The 23,869-nt window shown below is 44.8% G+C and overlaps 1 protein-coding gene across 1 annotated transcript in view; it reads left to right on the top strand.

The window, feature by feature from the left end:
• Nucleotides 1-6,654: 6,654 nt before the first annotated feature.
• Nucleotides 6,655-23,869, top strand: part of LOC147446881 (DEAD-box ATP-dependent RNA helicase 20-like) — a 119,909-nt gene continuing 102,694 nt past the window's right edge. Inside the window, exon 1 of the mRNA XM_086522825.1 lies at nt 6,655-7,088. Coding sequence (XP_086378951.1) covers nt 6,708-7,088 — 381 coding nt within the window. The 5' untranslated portion in view covers nt 6,655-6,707. The remainder of the gene's footprint in view (nt 7,089-23,869) is intronic.

Here is a 23,869-nt window from a genome sequence, read left to right as displayed (position 1 = left end):
AAATAGCCAAAAATGCACATGTGATCAATAGATGACTTTTGATCGTGCCATGCTCGTACAAAACCTGTTAAGTACATAAGTAGAACACATGATGGCTTCAAGCCAAACCAAATGTGGCAAAGCTTGACTCTTGAACATACATCATGCCATCTCCGAAAACGACCTGTTTTTCCTCTCAGCAACACCATTTTTCTGAGGTGTATATGGCATTGTACATTGGTGTTTTATTCCACAACTAGCCAAGAATGCATTAAATTCATGAGACATATACTCCTCCTCTCGATTGGAACGAAGGGTACCCATACTACATTTAGAGACATTTTCAACTATAGATCCCGAGGGGAGATCATTGCCGCCAGATTTACATGCTTTTTTAGACTCAGATTGGATTGGTTGTTTTGACACGCATGTGTCCACAAGTGGTATTTGTTTCATGCTTGGCAGTTCATGCATCCCATTAGTTTCAATGTCTAACCCGCTTTAAACCTGCTTGGAAAGCTTCTAAGGCCACATTGATGGGCTCATAGATTTTGTTTACCAACACTAATCCTCCCAATCTTGGCTTCAATTCTTTGAACTTTGTTGACATTGACTTTGTTCTTTTCTCCAACATCTTTTGGGCTTTCTCTTCAACTTCCCTTTGTTATAGCATTAGTTGGAAGACTTCTTACTGCTATTTGACTCACTAGCATTGTTCTATTTGTTTTTCTTGGAATGTGCCCTTGTCATTACCTTGACTCGAACCATAGGTTCACTGTTTGAGGAGAGCTAACCGGAATAATTTGTAGTATATTGATGGCCCTTTTTCCCTTATTTGCAAGATTTCTACGACAATCATCTAGATAATGTCCACTTTTTTCTTCCACATTGCATGCAATAATTGGCCTAGTATTCTTATCAGGCTCTCGACAATCATTTTTTCAATGATCATCAAATCCACAGTTATGGCAATTCCCCGCTCTTGATTTTGGCCTTTATTTCACCATGGGTGGTCTAGCATCATTGATAGAGTTTGATACATGTAGGCTTGCTTTAGCTAATGACTTAGAGGGGATCTTCACACCGTGATGGAGTATTGTACTTTGAAAAACACCCAAATAACTATATCATAATATGGAAAAAACCATTTTAATACATGATTTGAATCTATTACCACTATGAAAGTGTAGGCCCTAGTTCCAGATCATTACTTAAGGTAAGCTATTAGCCCTATGAAGTTAAGAAGCTCCCTCTTGTTTTGCAATCATTAGTAACTTTGTTTGGAGTGGTCAATTTGGGTATGGAAAGATCGAAACAATCTTCATAAGAGTGCTTCAAAACACAATTAACTTGGTCACTTTGACAACATTCAACTACTCTCAAAGAGATCACTATATAGAAACCTTGTACATCACTTGCATTACAAGGGTATAAAAGAGGCCCATAGGGTCCTCCAATTTCAAAAAAATAAAAATCCTTTCAAAACATCTCAAATGAATGAGTGAAGGGTGAGCTTAAGAAATGAAGAGTCCCATGACACTCAGAAGTCAAAAGACTTATAAACAGGTGATTCGGGTTGTATTCATATATTTGTACTTTGTTCTTGTTTTCTTTTCCTCTAGCATTTCTAGCTCTTTAGGGTTTCTTTGGTAGTGTTTTTTTTTTTTTGGAGCCATTAGGAATACCGAATTCTAGTTTTGTATACTCACCTTTAGATATCCCAAAGGGTTTCGTGAAAATGTTACGTATATTTGAAAAGGTTTTGGGCACCCATACTCTTAAAACACCGATCCACATAATAACTATGAGATAACTAATCCACCTTTTTCAACATTTAATGGCTAAGATATTATAACCAATGAAGATAAGTTATTGTATCTTTTATGTTAATATATAGCAACCAATATGACTTTCTATGCAGGCCAAAAACTCGTGTCAACCTATCCCCACCGGCTCTCTCGAGGCCAATACATGCAACTGTGTAGGCTCTAATAATGTGCAGAAGCGTATATCCCTGATAGAATCATCATGCATACCTTGCAAGTATCATGTAATGACCTGCACCTGAAGGGGATCGGGGAGCACCACAGACAGAGAGTGAGAGGGAGAAGGAGACACATGACACACAGATATGGGTGGGGAGACTCAAAGAGTGAGCAGCCCCCTATACACTTATGGTATGTATAAGGTATACAAGTCAGTGGGCGCCCAGACTCTGGGCGGCCGGGCAAGGCACATGCGTCTATACCCCAACAACCTCCCACTTAAAGGCGACTGTGCCTTTAAGCAAGGGAACCTAGTATAAAGACTACAAAAGGTGAGAGAAAACCGCTCTCAACCGATGCCCACTGGCTGGCTGTGATCGTGTGCATCCGGCTGTCCTGCTCCCGTGTAAGTCCATACACCACCAGATGTACCGCACACGTACTGCAAGTATGTATGCAATACCTGCATATCTCCCTCGTGCACTATGCCATCATCAGTCAACAAACGACTGACAACCCCAACTGCAAATGCTCCCACTGCAGCTGCGATATCCGGTCTCAAGATCGGCATCTCATACATGAGACCACCGAATGCCGATGCAATGCTAGCGGGCCCTGCTAGCTCTACGGAGCATGCATCAACATATATATCCCTGGCAATAGGCATCTCTGACTGACAAGGCGTGTCAGCCACATGCATCTCTTGATTGTCCGCAAAAGACGCATCAACCTATCGTGCAACCTGAGAGCAAACCAGCTGCTCTAGGTGTCTGTTGGAAGACATATCCTGCACAAATATATCCCCATGCTCACTGTCGAGCATAGAAAGGAATGACTGCATAATCGTTGACATCTCAGTCTCCTCTTCAATCATCCACTGCAAACATGACAACTCAATCTACTGTGACTCACTAGAGCTCTCATGCTCTAACTCCGTATGCATAGACTCTTGCACAACGTCCTCCTGTCGTGACTCACTAGAGCAAGACCGCTCTACCTGTCTATCCTGCATAGAAGTATCTCGCACAACTGACTCTCTGCTTTGCTCAGTCACTAGCAAAGCATTCATGTCTGACTCTGTCACCTCTCTGTGTGACTGCTCAAGTCGTGCCCCAACTGTGTGCACAATGAGCTCACTACTCTGCACTCCATGCAAAGCATCCTGCAACCCACAAGCAAAAGAGACTCGCCTGCTCTCTCGCTCTCTACCTGGTTGCGTGATCACAGAGACAACACCGTCTCTCTCGTGATCCACATGCAATGGGTAACCTGTACCACTCCTGGCACCTCTCGCAATCACTAGCGAACCCAAATGCATCACAAAATCTCGCTCTCGTAGCGAAATCTAACATCCACAATCTCTAAGCTGACCAATCGAGATCAAACTCACTGTCAAATCTGGTACATAGCGCACATGTCGTAACAAGTAAGATGCACCACTCGGTAATGACAGTCTCACATCTCCTGCACCTGCTATCGCATGCACCGATCCATCGGTCAAACGTACACTGCCAAGCATCCCGCTAGAATAGCTACAAAACCATGCACGATGCGGCGTGACATGAAACATAGCATCTGCGTCTAGCAACCACTACGAAGGGAGTGCACTATCCACATGTATAGCATCTCGTGCATAGCTCCAGGTAAAAGTGACATCCCCGTCACTAGTATACTCCGACACTACATCTGTCTCAACTGTCAAAGCAACTGAGTCCATGGCATCACTACATACATCTTTGAGACTGACATGTCTCCTACGATGTCGCATACGACGAAAACAACGCCGTCTAATGTGTCCAGAATGACCACAATACCAACATGTCACCCGTCGGCGTACTTGTGAATGTACATGTCTCACACGAGTCCTTGATGACTCATATCTATCATACATATCATGTAATCTGCGCCAAAGTGCTCTCGAAGTAGTCTCATACATAACAAGAGCATATACAGATTCCGCAAGGTGCAAAGAGAGTGTAGATAGTGCCATCTCTTCTAACTCCTGCCACCACTGATCGTTAGACATGTTTGAAGGTCTACCTGCATCACCACTCAATGGTCGATGCAACCCTCGCTGTGTTAGTGCATCAAGCATACAATCTCTCCATGCCACAAAGTCTGACCCATCAAACACGCGTATCTATGAGAGGTCACAATCTGATCGATCACCTGTCTCTGCCATGAGCACAAGTAGCAAGCTAGATAGCAAAACCACCTCACCAACAACACCTGGAAACTGTCTACAAATATGGCTAGAAACACAATGTAAAACCTGTGAGACACACTCCAAAATAGAGCTCCCGCAATGTCAATACAAGCCTCGCCTGCTCTAGTATCACACTGCAATCAAACGCACTACTTACAAGACGCATTCATGACGACCATAACCATGTGCATAATCTTCACCGAATCAGCCCTGAAATTTAGCCCAAAATTACAAAATTCTCAGCCCTCTTGCATGGCCAAAAATAGTCCGTAATTCAGCCCCACACTACCAACCGTAGCGAATCAAGAATCAGCCCAAAACTTCTCCAAGAAGTTATGACTTGTTCGGTCTGGAGATCACCTGCACACATGCCGTCATAGAGCATACATCTGTGAGCTAATCACCAACCCTACACTGTGCGGTATCGATGCATACACACGCACAAATCTCCCACCTGCGGAGAACACCCACGTAATCACTGAGTGCAATCGCAATCACAACCTGGATCGCATCAACTTATGCGCATAAAACTCCTGGGAAAATTTCACCAGAGTTTCGACGCACAATGGCTATCAACACAAAATAACCATTGTTCTGCAAGCTCAATACAACGAGTAATCAATGCGCATCAAACTACACTCAACATACATGCATAAGCTCTGCAAACCCGTGTCCAGCAAATGCTCACAAAGAGTACCATAGGTGACCATACATATCATCCACAACCAACCTCTGCACTTGCTCACAAGATCTATTGCTCACCACATAAGCATACATAGAGCATTACCCGCTCAAAGACCATGTATGCAAGCCACAACACTGCAGAAGAACCACTCAACTGCAACTAGAAACACCTGTGGGAGTACTAGACTCAACCTGTACTTGGGAGTCAAATCCGATCTTGTAACACCTGCAAATGCTCACAATCGAGCAAATCAAACCAATCCACCTCATATGTGCCTACTACCTGCAGTGTGCACGGGTAAGTTGTCTACAGCAAAGAAAACAACAGAGCCCAAAACTGTCCTGAAAAACAGTCTCTGTGTTTTTAATTTTGAGACCCATCTGCACTCCGAATCAGAAAAAAACTTCTACAAAGTCGTAGAGCTTGAAGCCAACTCCGTTTTGAACCAAAAAGTTTTGGAATCAGAGCTTTGTAGCTTAAGTTATGAGCAAAACAGTAGATTGCTGTCAAACTGCCAAAAAGTGAACGACTTTCTTCTGTGCTTCTTTGAGCTCATAGAAAGGCTCAAACTCACTTCCCACCTTGATGCGTGAGCTGAATGTATCAATCTCACAATGCTTCCATGTCTATGGAAGCTCCAAGCTCCAATCTGTCGATGTAGCCGTTGCAAAGCTTGCCGAGAAGAGGGAAAATGCTGTACACAGTGGGCTGATCTATAGAGGAACTGTGGACTGATCTGTGAGCACTAGGAAGCTCCTGAGAGCTCTCCTGCAAGCCTCTGTATGGCTGTCCACAAGCCTCCTCTATTTATTTGCTCAGATCTGTGACCTCTCCGCCATAGCCGGCGAGTTCATCGCGAAGCCGTCCATCTACACTCTCACACCTGTCGCTCTGATACCAATTGAAGGGGATCGGGGAGCACCACAAACGGAGAGTGAGAGAGAGAAGGAGACACACACATGATGTGGGTGGGGAGACTGTGAAGTGGCAGCTCCCCCTATACTACTCACTATAAGTATAGGGTAACAGTAGGCGGGCGCCCATGACCTGGGTGACCGGTCAAGGCACATAGGCCTTAATTCCAACATTTTGTTATTCCAATTGAAGCTAGGTCAACCAAAACCAATATATCAACCACAATAGGAGGAGATACACTCAGTCTATGAAAGGATTCCCAACTTATTTCCAAAAGTTTTACAATCTTCATCTGATCACATCTAGCCATATAGACTAAACAAGTAGGTCTACCAATAAACTTTAGCTTTCAATTGGAAAAGTTTAAAATTCAAAGAACAAATGGATTTCAACAAGAACAATCTCAAACCTACCCCGTCTTGCCAAGGGCTTGTGTAGGGGCTTTGGAGTAACTAATTCATGCGCTGTAATCGTGCATTAACTATGCACTTTTTGACCACTTTTAATTGGTAGCTGCCAGTGAAGAGACTTGCGGGCATTGCAACAAATTCAAATTAACATTTTTTACCTACTATTGCCAGTCAAAACACAAGCACCAAGTGATGTGCTGCAATATTGGCTAATTTACAGACTTTGTAGGGGTTACAACGCATACATTTGTAGGGGTTACAACACATAGTGCAGACCCTCAAAGCTCTGGAAGTGCAACTGATATTTGTGTGTGATGGCTCAATTACAAATCAGCCAACCTATCCCCTCAGTGGGACAGGGCTCTAACCACACTCTCGGTCTTCAAAGTTTAATCCGGAGATCCTCCCCAAAAAAAAAGGTCTTAAAACTAATTAACCCGTCTTCAAACTTATTCTTCCTTTGACCTCGATTACATTTTATACTGGATTTGTGCTATCAGGCCAAATTGTCGCAGACAAAGAGAGACATGCCCTACATTCCGCCACACCTGCGCTCCTCTGCTGCTTCAGCAGCAGCATCAGCTTCATCTCCATCGCCTTCTTCATCGGGTCCTCCTCGCCGCACTACTTCAGGTGATTGGGATAACAACAGCAGCAACAACAACTACTTTGGGGGAAGCAGGGATTCATACGTCTCACGCTACTCAAATCCCAGAAATAGCAGAGATTTGTCATCATCATTGAGTTCATCAACAACTTCTTCCTTTCGAGCAGGCAGTGGAAGTGCAGGGGCACCTCAGGCGAATGGTACAGGCCGGCGAGGTGATACCCGAAGTTTAGGTCCTCCTGAAACTATTTGGTTTTCATGGCAGCCCTCTGATCGTATCCTTCAGCTGCAGCAGGAGCAGGTTTGTCTTTCCATCTATTTTTCATTCCCCTCAGATGGCAATCTTTACAATTTGTGATTTTTAATAAAGAGAAAGTGTGTTATTTGTTTTCTTCACTGGTGTCAAGTATATGTTGGTGAGTTTTGAATTGAAATTCACATATGTATGTATATATATATTCCAGGAAGGTCTGCATGCACGTGCAAACACACTCACATCATATGTTGTGCACGCTATTGTGCGTGCTTCTTGACAAGTTACGTGCCCATTAGATATTTATTTCTTGGGATAAAGACCAAGTGCATTTTTCCATTATGATTATGTAATTTACTTCTTGTGTTAATTGGATTGCTGAAAGTATTGCTAAGCAATATGGGTGAACCACAAACAAGGTGACATCCCATACTCATATTGGCGACCCATTCCATTCCATAGCATCGGCACCAAACTGTTTTTTTGAAACATTATACTGGTGACTCATGACAATAAGTCTGCCATAATTTAGGAAAACTTAAATAGTGTGTCCTTGTCTTATTTTGCCGCCTTTCAAGTGTCTTCAAGTGGTCAGGGCCCAGAATGTGCAAATCACACTATACATGTGGGGCCATTTTCATTATTTTTAGGATGAGGCTTTTATTTTTGGTCGTGGTATATTTGACAAAGATAGTTGCAGGACCTTGCCGTGGCTCACTAGATATGTGGCTAGGGGGCTCTGTCCTTCGTCTTGTGTCATTCACACAGTTTGCCATTTGGAGTTATTGGGCTCGCCAGCCTTTGGCTCTCTTCTCTCTCTGGTGTGCCATTGTCTCTCTCTTTCGTGGATGTGCTTCTCCGTCAGCGTTCTTCAAATGTGAGCCATCGCTATAAAAATCGCAGCTTCCCAGCGTTTTACAAAGACTCCGTGTCAATGTTTATTAACCCAACTGCTATTGCGTTTTTAAGGGGAAAAACACCTCTGGATAGTGTTCTATTACAACGTAGGTGCAAGGTTTTTATATCGTGTTGATCTGCACGCTCTTTCTGCGTGGACAGTGCTTCTTCCCCTCCTTCAATTTGCAGCCAAGGCCTCCACTCTCCCTTGTCCTGGCTCCTCTCGCCTCGGCCTCGGCCTCGGTGGCTCCTCTTCCGTGACCTTGACAACCTCTTCATCGGATTCTTGTATTTGCAGTTTTCATCCAGGCTTTGCTCGTCCTCCTTGTTTTATCACCCTTTGCGAGCTTCCGGGTCAGGATTGTTGCTACCATGGGCCTTTGCCGCGCTACCAGCCCGCTTCTGTTGTGTTTGTGGTGTGGACAGCCGCGTGATTTTGCCTCGTCTGCAATTTCCTGACTTTTGTGATTGGCTTTGGCCACCTCCGATTTGCATTAATTTGGTGCTTCCTCGGGTGCGGGATCTCACTCTTCCTTTGCTGCTTTGACGACTTTGAGACAGTGAGGGTTCGTGTAGCATGTAGAGCATGCACCACTATTTTGAGTGATCTCATGGGTGAGGTCTCATGTAGCATGTAGAGCATGCACCACTATTTTGAGTGATTTGTAAGGTCAGTTGGTGCATGAGCCTCAAAGGATTTATATATACATTGTATTGGTTCTTATAGTTTACTTGCCAAACTGTGGGGGGTTTTTATCGACATGCAAAACTTATTCTGCCGATTTATTTTGGATGTGTTCCAAATCTTCTTCTCGACAGATGTAGTTTAGGAAACTTTTGCCAAAAAAATTGTGGTAGTTGTAAGCTATGAGTCAATATGTCACGTGACACATCCAACCCTATGTGTCCGTGGACAAGCTACACCATGATCAGGGTTCAGTCAGTCCAATCAATCTAGATTAGAAGTGATCTGGCACTTTTGTGAGTCTATTCGTAGACCGTGCATGCCCAGTCACTTGGTATAGATGCATATCCTCTGGTTGCATACAGCATGATCATCAGTATTCCCTTCAGAATCCATCAGATTCAATCAGGGGAATTTTCCAATGCATTTAGCCTATTTTCCCTATTTTTGGTATTTTTCACTTATTATTTTTAAGTGACTTTCCAACAAAAGTAGGTAGGGCAATTTTGCTAAGTTAATATATAAGCAAACCCAAGTTAGCACTCAATGGCAGAAGATGCAGCAGGAGCGCATGCTCAACAGGCACCTTCTCAACAGAACCCCCCAAGTGACCTAGCGTTTTTGCTCCAACTGCAACAGCCTAGCGTTTTTGGACCAGATCAGCCAGCGATTTGCACTTGCAGATTCTGGCGACAGCAGGACCTCAGATCAGCCCTGGCGTTTTGCATTTGCAGAGCCACGGCGACAGAAACACAGATTTTCAGCCCTAGCGTTTTTGCATCTGCCAGCAACCTCAGCGTTTTGCAGATCTTCTTCTCGATAGATGTAGTTGTGTTCCAAATCTTCTTCTCGACAAATGTAGTTTAGGAAACTTTTGCCAAAAAATTGTGGTAGTTGTAAGCTATGAGTCAATATGTCACGTGACACATCCAACCCTATGTGTCCGTGGACAAGCTACACCATGATCAGGGTTCAGTCAATCCAATCAATCTAGATTAGAAGTGATCTGGCACTTTTGTGAGTCTATTCGTAGACTGTGCATGCCCAGTCACTTGGTATAGATGCATATCCTCTGGTTGCACACAGCATGATCATCAGTATTCCCTTCAGAATCCATCAGATTCAATCAGGGGAATTTTCCTGTGTATTTAGCCTATTTTCCCTATTTTTGGTATTTTTCACTTATTATTTTTAAGTGACTTTCCAACAAAAGTAGGTAGGGCAATTTTGCTAAGTTAATATATGAGCAAACCCAAGTTAGCACTCAATGGCAGAAGATGTAGCAGGAGCGCATGCTCAACAGGCACCTTCTCAGCAGAACCCCCCAAGTGACCTAGCGTTTTTGCTCCAATTGCAGTAGCCTAGCGTTTTTGGACCAGATCAGCCAGCGATTTGCACTTGCAGATTTTGGCGACAGCAGGACCTCAGATCAGCCCTAGCGTTTTGCATTTGCAGAGCCACGGCGACAGAAACACAGATTTTCAGCCCTAGCGTTTTTGCATCTGCCAGCAACCTCAGCATTTTGCAGATCTATCGCGACAGAATCAGCCCTAGGACCAGCGTTTTCAGTTTTCGGCAGTTAGACTTCGCAGATCAAGTCCCGAACCCCGCAGATCTCACCTCCCCGCAGCAGTTCCTCGCCGCACGGTCAGTTTCCGCAAGGTTTACAGTTTCAGCCCGGAAAACGCAGATTTCAGCATCTGCGTTTTCAGCGCGTCGTCGTCGCATCGTCGTCATCGACATCGTCACCGACATAGAGTCAGAATTCAGCAGATAGAACATTCGCAGATTTCAGCCCATAGCGGTTTTGGACAGCAGTAGAAAGATTTCAGCCCTTAGGTCGGTCTCGTCATCACCGACATAGCCTAGACTTGCATCAGTTTCATCCATACCATTTGTACCAGATTGTGCAATCAATAGTAGACCACTCTCGCCAACGAGAGTGGGGCCTTCGGAGGAGGGTTTTACAACGTCTCTGGTGTCGTATTTCTCTTCTCTCTCTATCTCTCAGTCTCATACACTTGCACGCACAGTGTCCATTCAACTTTGTTTGTGATCATAGCATTCTCTCATTGAACGGAAGGCTCTCCCTTCCATAAGAACAAAAGGAACCTTGAGCACAGTTCGGAGCACTCATCTTGAGCAAAGCGCAAACAATCATTTCGTTGCACCTAACACAATAGTTCGCAGCTTTTATGATTAATAAAGTTGTAAGGTTCCAAACATTGCTATGACATGTTTAGTTAGTGGTGAGACCACCTAGTTTGTGTTTGTCATGTCTTGTGGTTGAGTGTATGTTTGTTGTTCCATTCATTGTCTTCATCGCTAAGCACACGCACCCTATGTTGTCAAAGGGGCGCTTCCGGAAAAACCTCCTGGTGGGGAAAATTCTTCTTCGCCTCTCTCATGCTCATCACCTCTAAGCGAAGTATCCATTCTGCTTCGAGCGATGACCATCCACTGAAGTCGTGGATTCTTGTGGGTTCTTGTGGTCTTGGGTTCTTAAGTTCATGAGGAACTTGGGTTCTTGCGGGGTCTCGGTTCTTGGGGTTCTTGAGGTTCTTGAGATTCTTGAGATTCTTGAGTTCTTCTTTCGCTTGCAATCTGTGTTCGAGAAGGATCTTCTCTTCACCCGAGTTCTGCTCTTTTCTGCGGGCGCACCCCTTGGTGGCCTTGCGCTCACACCAAGGTTGCTTTTTCCCACCTCACGTCGATTGGCCGGCTGCTAAGTGCACAATCCGCTCTCAATGAGTGAAAAGAGGCACAAGGGGAGGCTGGATAAGCCCTTCTTTCCTGGGATTCCTGTCACTTTTCAAAAACACGATTAGGAATCGACACACCCATGTGAACTTGGGTTCGTGCGACCGCAACAAGCAAAAAAAAATAGTGACTCTTGTGGTTCTTTCCTTGAGTGATACAGAACACTGCCAAAGCTCTGATACCAATGTTAGGTGCAGCGGAATGAATGTTGAACTTTGCTCAAGATGAGTGCTCCGAACTGTGCTCAAGGGTTCCTTTTACTTACAGAAGGGAGAGCCTTCTGTTTCTTTAGTGAGAGAGTGTGTCACCAGCGCGTGACTGCTATCTATCCTTTTTGTTGATTTCTTTCTTATTATTTATTTACTTTCACTTTTTGGAAACACCCCTCGGGAAATCTAACTGCCCTGCATTGTATAGCTAGTGTCGAACTGTTCAGAGGGAGTCCAGGCCTGAGGGCAAGAGAGCACTAAAGTTGGACAAGGACTATGGTTAGCCAAGTGGGGTCATTGACTAGCCAAACTGGAATCCTTTGTTACAGAGGCTACATTTCAGTTCTGGGTGTGGCTGCAGTGTACATAGAGGGTCGGATGACCTAGAAAGATACAATGGCAGCATCTCCTAAAATTTAGGGAACTGCTATTTTGGGACCTGAAAATGTCTTCGCGTCATTACGTGCAATTTGACATGGGGATCATTTTGTTACTCTGTGGCAAAGTCAACAGAGGCTGCAGGTCAAGAGCTATGGAGTGCTTCCTTTCCCTCCTATGTACAGTGCGGTGCTAGGAGTGATGCCCTGCACGCTACGCATTGCCCTCTCTCTCCCCTATGGCAGTATGTTATGCCCCTCTAGTGGGCTTTTCAATTGACCAATGTACAGTTGTGTGGGTTCATGCACGATTGCCGAGGCAAGAGCCTCTTGCACAAGTACTGGATTAGCTAGCGGCTAATCCCCCGCAGGTACAGGTGAATTCGGAGAGGTTTCACGCCAGAAATCTCGTCCGATTCAAAGGGCAAGTAGCCCTACAGGTGCGGGAGCTTGAGGACTTGCTACGGATTTGACCGGCACACGAAACGGAGCCCGAAACAGTAAATTACAGCCTGCTGTGTATTTTTGCAGGTTTAGGGTTTTGGCCCTAAACGGTCCCTAATACCCCCAGGAGGTTCGGGGAGGCGAGGGGGCCGCTGTACAGGTGATTTGGCCCATTTTCGGGGCTGAAAACAGAGAATTCAGCGTGCTGCAGATTCTCGCCAGGTTTTGCAAAGTGCCCGTATGCGTCTGGAAAGTCATTCAATGCGTGGGAATATTGACTGTGAAGGGTCCTAGTACAGTTATGTTGCTGAAATCGGGCTGGAACAGTTGAAATTCAACCAAGCTTGTGTGGGGCAGCTTGTAGGGAACCACAGCGTTTATTCCCTCTTTTAAACAATAAAGAAATACCGAAAGGGGCGCCTAAGTTAGGGGCCAATCTGGTGTCGGTCTTCTCATACAGGTGCATTCTAGCAGCCTGTATCCCTTTCCCCCGTGTTGTGTCTTGAAAGTACAGGTAAAGTGGGCGACAAATTAAATGGGTGAAAGCAAATAAGGTTTAAGTCTAAGGTCTACCGCCCTTTTTGGATTGAACAGGCCGGTTTCATGGTTCCATCGACGGGATTAAATCACTTTTTCCCATAGAAGTGAGCCTTGGTCAATTTGGGCTTGAAGACACAGGGGATCATAGACAAGACACAGGGAATTGTAATTATGGCTGACAGACCAGATGATGTGACTGAAGAGGTTTCATCTTCACAGGGTCAACAAACACATGAAGTGGGTGAGTCTTCAAGAACACCACATACGGATGATGATATATTCAGGACCCAGTTGGCTACTGCCGTGGCTATGTTCACACAAGTAATGCAGAATCCGAGGTTTTTAGCCTTTCTGCAACCTCCTCTTCCGTCTCAGCAAGTTGGGTCACTAGATCATATTCAAAAGCCTGTTAAGGCTCGATCACACATGATTCATACCGCACAGTCAATGGAAACACCTGTACACTTGACGGAGAACATGCAGTCTCCACAACCTGTGCCTAAGGTGCAAGAACAGGTGGCTGAGATGCCAGTCTTTCAAGCTGTACCAGTTCAGCCAGCCACCTTTCAGCAGCCTATAGCTGGTTCTAATGGGCAGGGAAGCTACCTACAGGCTATGCAACAAGTCTTCCCACCACCTTCAGTACACCCTGGCTATTTTGGAGGTGGATCGGTATTCCAGAGCATGGCTGGTCATGCACCTGGAAATCAGTTTTACAGGCCAGAAACAGTGTTCGGGGGTGCTCAAACGATGATGCCTAACCCCATGTATGGTGTCGCGGGCATGCTACCAGGGTTTCAAAGCACTCGGGGCCAATTTGGGATGCCACAGGCAAATTTTGGTATGGCTGGAATTACAAATCAGCAGCCAAATATGGCATTTCCAGGTCAACTTAATTGCGGTCAGGGAACACAAATGAACCCTAACAGAGTTCCCATGTTTCAGTCACTTCCATATGACAACTTAACGCCACTGGAGAGGCCAACTCCGTACAAAGAAGGTGGCAAAGGTGTGACATTCACGACCTTTACAGGGTTTGATGACAGGAAGAAGGCTCTCTCATTCCTCCAGCAGTTTGACAAGGCCTATGTAGGGGGAAACTTTACAGAGGCTTCAAAGGTCCACAAGGTAGCCACTTTCTTGACAGGGAATGCGGGACGATGGTGGACAACTTTATTGCTTCAAGGGCAAGCTCCGTCCACATGGATTTACTTCAAGCAGATTTTTGCAGCAGCATGGTTATCTGATGACTTTGAAGCAGATGTCATGACAGAATGGCACCAGCTTAATGCTGCTACTTGCAAGAATCTGGATGATTACAATCGGAAGTTTTGGGAAAGCTCTACTTCCAGTAACTTCCTATAGGTTTGTGCCATTGACAGAACAGATTGAAAAATATTGTTGTGGCCTACCCAAAGGATTGAGAAAGTACTGCACGAAGACCAAAGTCACTACTTTGACGCACCTCATCGAGGTAAAAAACACTGGCAATGGTTTGCTCAAGGGAGAAGATTGTGAATTCAATACTGGTGTCAAGGAAGGATCAACCAAGAAAAATTCAGCGAAGAAGCACGTTCCCAATGAGGTTCCTAAAGGGACTCAGGCGCCAGCCAATGCAGGGAAAGACAAAGCTACGGCTAAATCAGAAAAGGGACCAGCGAAGAAATGGAAAAGACGTTTTCCTCGCAAGTCGGAGGAGCAAAAGAAGGTCCTGAGGTCAGAGAACAAATGCTTTATCTGTGAGCAGCCTGGCCACATTGCTTACAATTGTCCTCAAAAGAAAAGGCCAGCTGATTCTGAAGATAAGGAAGACAAGAAAGGAAAGAAGCCCATGGCTGGTCTAGTGCCAAATATGGTGGGCGACAAGCCAAATTTAGATGCAAGTGAGCTTTGTAGAGCATGGGGAAAGGTCAGGGATCAAACAGTGCTTATCTTCTTTGATCCAGGTGCCAAAGCCAATTTCAGTTTCCTAGAATTGGCTTCAAAGTTGGGAATCAGACCTGAAGAGATGGGGTATACAGCAGAGGCAGGTTTGGCATGTCCTGGCCATACAGAGGCTGTGACACCCATCATTGGAAAGTTGCGCCTACATATCCAGTCCTATGTAGATGCTGAAGAATTTTACATCATGCCATTGGACAGATGTGATGTGTTGTTAGGTATTCCTTGGTTATTTCATGTACAGGGAATCATGGATGCCTACAACAAAAAGATCACTGTACAGAGCAGGGGAAAGACTCACATTCTGGATGTAAAGCTTAAAGGGGAGTCTATTCCCACTGTATCAGCTTCTGCTATTACTTCTGTAATGAAAAAGCATCTTTCTGCGTACTTGGTTTTTACACGTGAAGTGTCAGATTGTGATGAATCAAATTTATCTGTGCTATATAAAGAAAGGTCAATGTTTTTACAACAGTATAGTGATCGTTTTTCCGATTCATTACCGTCTCAATTACCGCCAGAGAGACCCGAGGACCATGCGATAGATTTGGTGCCAGGTAGTAGCCCACCAAATAAGCCTCCGTACAGGGTTAGTGCGGCTCAGCAGAAAGAGATAATGGGCCAAGTACAGGAGCTGTTAGAAAAGGGGCTGATTCAGCCCAGTTCATCTCCATTTTGTTCTTCAGTGTTGTTGGTGCAGAAAAAGGATGGCTCATGGCGTATGTGCATCGACTACCGTGCACTGAACAAGAATACCATCAAGAATAGGTTCCCTATACCTAGAATTGATGATATTCTGGACAAATTAGAAGGAGCAGCTATGTTTAGCAGGATAGATCTAAAGAGTGGGTACCATCAGATCCGCATTAGATCAGAGGATGTGCACAAGACTGCTTTTAGAACGACGTTTGGCCTTTACGAATTTCTAGTGATGCCCTTTGGTCTCACAAATGCTCCTGCTACTTCAATAGGATGATGGACAGAATTTTCCGTCCACACCAGCAGTTTGTTGGTACATTCTTTGATGACATGATAGTCTACTCAAAGAATGAAGAGGAGCATAGGCATCACTTGGCCATTGTGTTCAAAGAGCTACGTAGTCATAGGTTGCTCATCAATGCAAAGAAAAGTGAATTTTTTCTGGAAGAGATCCACTTTCTGGGACACATTGTCTCAAAGGATGGTGTCAGAATGGATCCTGCAAAAGTTTAAGCGATCAAGTCATGGCCAGATTTGAAGACGGTGCATGATGTCCGAAGCTTCTTGGGACTATGCTCCTATTACATAAGGTTTATCCGAAATTTCGCTGAGATTGCTTCACCTTTACATGCTCTTCAAAAGAAGGCAGTCACCTTTAGATGGACACAGAAAGAGATTTCAGCTTTTAATCTCTTAAAGGAAAAGATGACTTCAAATCCAATCATTGTGTTGCCAGATCTTAGGAAGTCATTTGTGGTCTAGTGTGACGCCTGTGGTAGTAGCATTGGTGCAGTGCTAATGCAAGATGGCAGGGTAGTAGCCTATGAAAGTAGAATCTTGCAAGGGCCAGAGATGATCATGTAGGTCTCTGAGAAAGAGTTACTGGCTGTGATTCAAGCGCTCTTAAGTTGGAAACACTACCTGCTAGGTGCTGACTTTGTTGTCCAAACGGACCATCAGACCTTGCGATACTTCTTGACACAGGCAAAGTTATCTGAGAAGCATATGCGATGGGCAAATATCTTGTCCATGTTCCACTTTCAGATTGTGCATGTGGAAGGCAAGAAGAACGTTGTGGCTGATGCCTTGTCAAGGAAGCCACAAATTTCAGCTATGTCAATTCCTTATCATCATGAACTTGATGATATGAGAGAACAGTATGCAAATGATGAAGATTTTGCAAGGGTCTTCGAGCAGCTAATGGATGGACAACGTCATGAACACTATCTTCTCAAAGATGGGTTCATGATGATGCATGGCAAATTGTGTGTCACAAAGCCATTGCGACGCAAAGTTATGGAAGAGAGTCATGTCCCACCGTATGCAGGGCATCGTGGTATCGATGCTACAGTTAAAGCGGTTGAGACATTCTTCTATTGGCCTTCATTTAGAAGAGATGTGGATGCCTTTGTGCGAGAATGCCTAATTTGCCAGAAGGTCAAGTTTGACAGGCAAAAGGCACCAGGGTTATTGCAACCACTACCTATTCCAGATAAACCATGCGAAAGTATTGCTATGGATTTTATCTTTGATCTTTCGAGAACGCAGACAGGAAACGATGGTATTTGGACCATTATTTGTAGATTCAGCAAGCAGGCTCATATTATTCCTGTCAGGAAGAAGATAAAGCCAGATTAGATGGCACGCTTGTTTATGAGCAAATTTTTCAAGTATCATGGCATGCCACAGTCGATTGTTAGCGACCTTGATCCACGCATGACAAGTTTGTTCTGGAGAGGCTTGTTTGAGAATATGGGCACAAGGCACAAATTCTCTTCGTCATTTCATCCTCAAACAGATGGGCGGTCAGAAGAGGCAAATTCTACTGTCCTAGATCTGTTGAAGTGCTACGTGTCAGAGCATAAAGAAAAGTGGGAGCAATATTTGCCATTGGTGGAGTATGCATACAATAATACAGTGCATTCTGTCACAAAACGGGAGCGTACACAAGCACTTAGAAATCTGAAAAATAAAATACTTTGCAAAGGTGAGAGAAGGGAGAAGATCGACACAGTATTGGGGACCAGAAGATGGGCTGGTCCCCCCCCCCCGTTAAGAGTATTCCTTTATTCAGGGAGAATTCTTATACAAGCATGAGAATCCGAGGAAACCCCTCCGTTCTGTAGTCTTAGACCCGAAGGTCGTGCTTTCCCGTAAAGGGCTTGGGCACAAGGCCGTTCCTTCCCGTAAGGGACTTAGGCGCGAAGCCGTACTTTCTCGTAAGGGACTTAGGCGTGAAGCCGTACTTCCCGTGAAGGGCCTTCTCGTAAGACGGGAGATTCCTGCAAAACGAACCACACAAAGCAACAATTCTCAATGCGTATCAACACCTTATACCTGTCGCTCCTTGCTCGGAGAATCGACCTCCGTACTCAGTCGTCACGCGAACACTTGCAATTTCCGTCGCCTGTCTCTGCTCCAGAATCCCAGCGCTAGCACTCTCTGCTGCTTCCGACGTGTTGGAAACTGAACGCTTGCTGCCCTTTTATAGGTTCTGGTACCCGACGGGAATAGCAGTCGAAAAAGCAGAGCCCTAGCGCCCTAGAGAGAGGAGAGAGAGAGATCGTTGGTGCTGGCGTTTTTTAGAGAGAGGAGAGAGAGATCGCAGATTTCAGCCTGCGTAGCCTATTAGCACTGGCTTTTTAGAGGGACTTGCTTTATTTTATTAATAAAGGGCTGGTCACCTAAAAGTGACCGGCCACTTAATAAAATAAAGTGTGAACCTGTTCAAACATTAAAAACTCACTCAGTTAGTGAAAACCATGCTACACGAACATATTCCAGGCGTCCCCGGGTGTAGGACACGACACAGATGCAATGCAGACACACTCCTCGCGGGAAAGCATCTGCCCTACCGCGACTGTTCCTGCTTTTCGTAAAAAGCTTCATTGAACCCATCTTTATTCTTGTGCTTGCGTTCTTACGCGTATTTCTTACTCAGTTCGGATTTCCTCCCTAGCCCCCTTACTGATGCACCCGTCACCCATCATGTGACGCATCAGGGGCACTCGTAACCCGGCCCTTTCCACCGAACTTACGGAAACTCCTTTGCGATGTTTACCGTCACCCATCAAATGACACATCAGAGTTGCCTGTTCTTGATGGCAGTTCCTGTAGCTACAATCTTTTAACAGTTCTTAGTGCACATTATAAAATATCCTAAAAATGAGATTAATCATTAAAAATAAGAAAATAGTCCAATTAGCAACATCCCTCTGGCTTCTAAACAGTTGACCTCAACTGTAGTGCTTGGACATATACCTCCAGTATCTCGGGATAAGTTGCTAATTCCTCCTGTGTCATCCATTGAGCATCTCTATTCGAATAGTTCTTAAACTTAACCAAATACTTCCGTGTTATCTTTCCGGATTTGAGAAGCCGCTCCTGATGACTTACTATCTGCTCCGGTTGGAGTATTTCTTCTGTTTCCTCAACCTCAGGAGGTTCCTTAGCACTAGGCTGGCTTGGAGGCGGTCCCACATACGGCCGGAGTAAACTGACATGGAAAGCATTATGGATCTTCCAATTAGGCGGTAGCTCTAATCGAAAAGTGACATCATTCACTCGCTCAGTGATCTTAAACGGCCCATAATAACGGGTAGAAAGTTTTACCACTTTCCCCTTATGAGACGCTTGTTTCTTAAGTCTTGCCTTCTCAAACTTGAGTAAGACTAACTGTCCGACTGTTAAGTCTAGATTCCTTCTGTGCTTGTCTGCAGCTTTCTTATGCTTTTCCTGAGAGCGTAGAATAGCTCTCCTAACTTGCCTGTAGGCGGTGTCCAAATCCCGGACAAATTCATCTGCTGTAAAGATCTTATCCTTAGTTAAAAGGATGGGTGGAAGCAAAGGCTTACCATAAAGAATCTCAAAAGGTGCTTTCCCCGTCGATGAGTGTATGGTATTGTTATATGCATACTCGACAAGAGGCAAATATTTCTCCTAGTCAGATTGCCGGTCTGACACATAAGCTTTTAACATATCCAATACTGTGGAATTGGCTATCTCACTTTGCCCGTCCGTTTGAGGATGGTAGGCAGATGAAAAATTCAGCTTCGTACGAAAGATTATCCATCAAGGCACGCCAAAAATTTCCTGTCATGCGAGGATCTCGATCACTCTCAATAGACTTAGGCATTCCATGATGCTTAAAGATCTGTGCCAGGAAGACCCTAGCCATATGATCTGCTTTGATCGTTTTCTTGACTGGTATAAAGTGTGCTTGCTTGCTAAACCTGTCCACAATGGTCCAGATCGCGTCATTTCCAGTCTGAGTTCTAGGGAGGTCCATGATAAAGTCCATGGCAATACTTTCCCAAGGTTCATTAGGCACAGGCAATGGTTGTAGCAACCCAGGTGTCTTATGCCGATCATACTTCACTTTTTGGCAAACCAAGCATTCCCTTACATACTTATCAATGTCAGCTTTAAGGCTAGGCCAAAAGAAATATCTTTCCATTGCTAAGGTCGTAGGGAGAATACCCCGATGTCTCGCATAAGGCGAAGCGTGTGCTTCATCCATGATCTTCTTTCTTAATGGTTCCGCCACACATATGGCCTGAGGGTGGTAGAGATAACCGTCCCGAATGGAATAGGGAAACTCATTCTCTCCACGATGTAGCTTTCCCCAAATGGTTGAGAAATCTGGATCATTCGGATACAAATCCGGTAGTGCTTCTAATTCTTGGTGATACACCGAAGTGATAGCATTCACCCTTGGCCGCCTAGACAATGCGTCCGCGATCACATTCTTACTCCCAGCCGTATGAAGGATCTGGCAGTGAAACATAGACAAAAAGTTTGCCCACCTCATCTGCTTCTGAGATAGTTTCCTTTGTGTAAGAAAATACCGCAAACTCTGGTGATCAGTCTTGATCACAAAATCCGCTCTTAAAAGATAGTGCTTCCAGTTGGATAAGGCGTGAATCATAGCCGTGAGTTCCTTTTCGTAGATTGATGCATGCAACTTTGCATCCTTAAGCCGTCTACTTTCGTAGGCCACTGCATGGCCTTCTTGGTTTAGCACTGCTCCGATGCAATCGCCTGAAGCATCGCAGTGAACCTCAAATGGTTTCCTTAAGTCGGGCACTATCAGAATAGGTCCATGGCTTAGCAAGTACTTGAGCCGATCAAAAGCTCCTTGTTGTCTCGATCCCCATCTGAAAGGAATCTTCTTCTTTGTCAAATCATGAAGTGGTCCTGCTACATGAGCAAATCCTCGGACAAAAAATCGATAATACGAACATAATCCCAAGAAGCTACGTACATCATGTATCGTAGTGGGAATAGGCCAATCTTCTACCACTCGGATCTTGGCAGGATCCATACTCGCTTGATTGTGAGAGACTATATGGCCGAGATAGTGTATCTCTGAGAGAAAGAACTCGCTCTTCTTTGCATTCACATGCAACTCATGCTTTCGCAATTCTTGAAACACTAAGTCCAAGTGCTTCCGATGTTCCTCTTTTGACTTAGAGAAGATGAGTATGTCGTCAAAGAATACTCCCGTAAAAGCTCGATACGGGCTGAAAATGCGGTCCATCATGCGATTGAACGTCGCAGAAGCATTGGTCAAGCCGAAAGGCATTACCTAAAATTCATATAGTCCAAAGGTTGTGCGGAAAGCAGTCTTATGGACATCCTCAGGGGCGATCCGTATCTGATGATACCCACTCTTTAAGTCTATGCGACTAAAGACACTTGCACCCTGCAACTTATCAAGTATATCATCAATCCGAGGGATCGGAAAGCGATTCTTGATCGTGATCTTGTTTAAAGACCTATAGTCTATGCACATTCGGAACGTGCCATCTTTCTTCTGCACTAGCAGAACTGGAGAGCAGTAGGGTGAAGCACTTGGCTGTACTAACCCTTTCTCTAGAAGCTCGTTGACTTGCTTCATAATTTCCTCTTGCTGAGCAAGACTCACCAGATAAGGGGGTTGATTGGGAGGCGAGCTACCCGGTATGAGATCTATGCGGTGATCTTCTGGGCGTACCGGAGGGAGTTCATCAGGAAGTGTTTCCTTGAAACAATCTTTGTACTTTTCAATAAATTGAAGACGCTTAATTTCCAGACTAGAGAGAGAGTCCCTACTAGTTTTATCCTTCTCACGTGCAAAAATCAAGTAAGCAGAAACACACTTCTTCATTTCTTTCTTTATGGAGATATGGCTTACAATTGGGAATTGCCAATCTCCTGCATCAGCATGAATCTTTATTTTCTTACCCCCATGATCAAAAGTGAGGGTCTTTTCCACGTAATCGGGAATAGGTGTCATGTGGAATTGCCACACCCAAGATGATATCACATCCCTCGATGGGTGCCATCAAAAATGATTCGCGGTCCTTGTACTCGCCAATCTGAAGATTGAGCTGTCCTTGCACGGGAGTTGCATTGGTTGTCAACCCCTCGAATGCCGATCCGGATGTAACCGGTGTGCCAAGCTGAGCCGGTGTGAGGCACAATCGTTCCGCAGTATCCAGGGAGATGAAGTTATCCGTGGATCCTGGATCATAAAGAATCAGTACTCGCTGGTTGTTCAAAGACCCCCAGCCCTTCAGAAGTTGATGTCACAAAGTGACGACGTGGCGGACAGCAAAAACCCTAATTTCTGCCAGAAACCCTAAAATTCCTGCAAACCCTAATTTTTGCCAAAAACCCTAAATTCCGGAAATCGCGGAGGCGGATTATTTAAAAAAAAAATAAATAAATAAATTTTTTTTTTTGGTGGAAAATGATGAGCGACGCGAATTTTGCTTTTGCTTTTTTTTATTAAAAAAAAAAAAGAGAAAAGACTCTCTAAGAGAGAGAGAGAACTGATGCTTTTGATTTTAAAAGCTTTTGGGGCTCTGCTTTTGGGCATCCCTTGTAACCTTTAAATTAGTGGTGAGGGCCTCACTTCTCAGGGCATCTGGACGCAGAGTCTGAGAGTGAAACCCTAACCGCTCTCTTGTACTTTGATGATTGATTAATACAAAAAGAAATACAGAAAGGGGCGCCAGTCTTTGGGGCCAATATCTCTAGGCACGGAACTCCGCCGGGCCAGTGCAAATCTATTGTGATCTGTGAATTGTTTTGAAGTGGTTATTTGGTGCTGTCGCGGTTGATTCTTGACTTGGAGTGTCCAAGTTTGTTACAGTGGTATCAGAGCACGGCCGATTTCTCTTCTACGGGAAATCCGATCCCCGATTTTTTTTTTTCCGCGGCACCTATGGCTTCAGGCAATGATCAGTCGACTCCCTCTGCATTTGGAGATGCGGGCTGGGATCACAACGAAGATTCAGACAGAGAGTATGGCCCGCCTCGGCCTACTCAGGCGGAGCAAACAGAGATGGAGCGTCGTCAATTGATTGGCGATGCAACAAAGATGATGCTCAATTTTGCCAAGGACCCGAAGATGGTAAAATATATGAACCAGACCTCTTTGAAAGAGGTACAGATGGAGTGGCAGAGAACCACAACACCACTCCCGAAACCCGCTCTCAAGAAACCTTCTACCTCCAAGAAATATACGGAGAAGGAACTGGAGAACGTGGTTGATGCACGGATTGCTCAGCTTTTCGACGTGCAAAAGAAAGGCAAAAAGCACGGCAAAAAGCAGAACAAAGGTACTGACTTCCCGGGATATTTGGGTCGTCAGTCGACATTCGACAAAGCAAAGAAACGGAAGAAGCGTGTTCGATTTGAAGGAGTACCCAGTTCTTCTTCTTCTTCTTCTGACAGTTCTTCTAGCTCCTCGGATTAGAGCGAAGAAGACAGAAAAAAAAGCAAAAAGCGAAGCAAGACACAAAGCTTCGGAATGGGCAAGAAAAAGGCAAAGAAGGCTACATCTCGCCCAGAGACTGACAGTTCTACTGAGGACTCGTCTACAGACAGCTCAGATTCCGATGACGGAAAGTTTTATGCGAACAAGAAGAATTTTTACAAAGCCAACCAGTATGACTTTCTCGAAGATAACAGCAAGAAAGTCCGAGAGTTTAAGGAAGGTGGCCACTCGATCAAGTTTGATACTTTTCAGGATACTCAGATGCTTCGAAGGCTTTGTCTCTTATACAGCAGTTTGACATCGCTTTCGCGGGAGGACGCTATTCAGAGCACTCCAAGATTCGGAGAGCTGCCTCTTACTCTGAGGGGAATGCTCGTACTTGGTGGTCCACGCTTCTATTAAGCAAGACTGTGCCAGTTACATGGCTGAAATTCAAGAGGCTTTTTATTTCTTCTTGGTTGACTCAAGAGTTTGAGCGAGATATACGAGCTGCTTGGAACCATCTCCGGATG

Source organism: Adiantum capillus-veneris, chromosome 11 (assembly GCF_014529385.1).
Source record: "Adiantum capillus-veneris isolate H3 chromosome 11, ASM1452938v2, whole genome shotgun sequence".
Taxonomy (NCBI): domain Eukaryota; kingdom Viridiplantae; phylum Streptophyta; class Polypodiopsida; order Polypodiales; family Pteridaceae; genus Adiantum; species Adiantum capillus-veneris.
The sequence above is the reverse complement of the archived record's forward strand: the minus strand, read 5'-3'. Positions and strand labels throughout refer to the sequence as shown.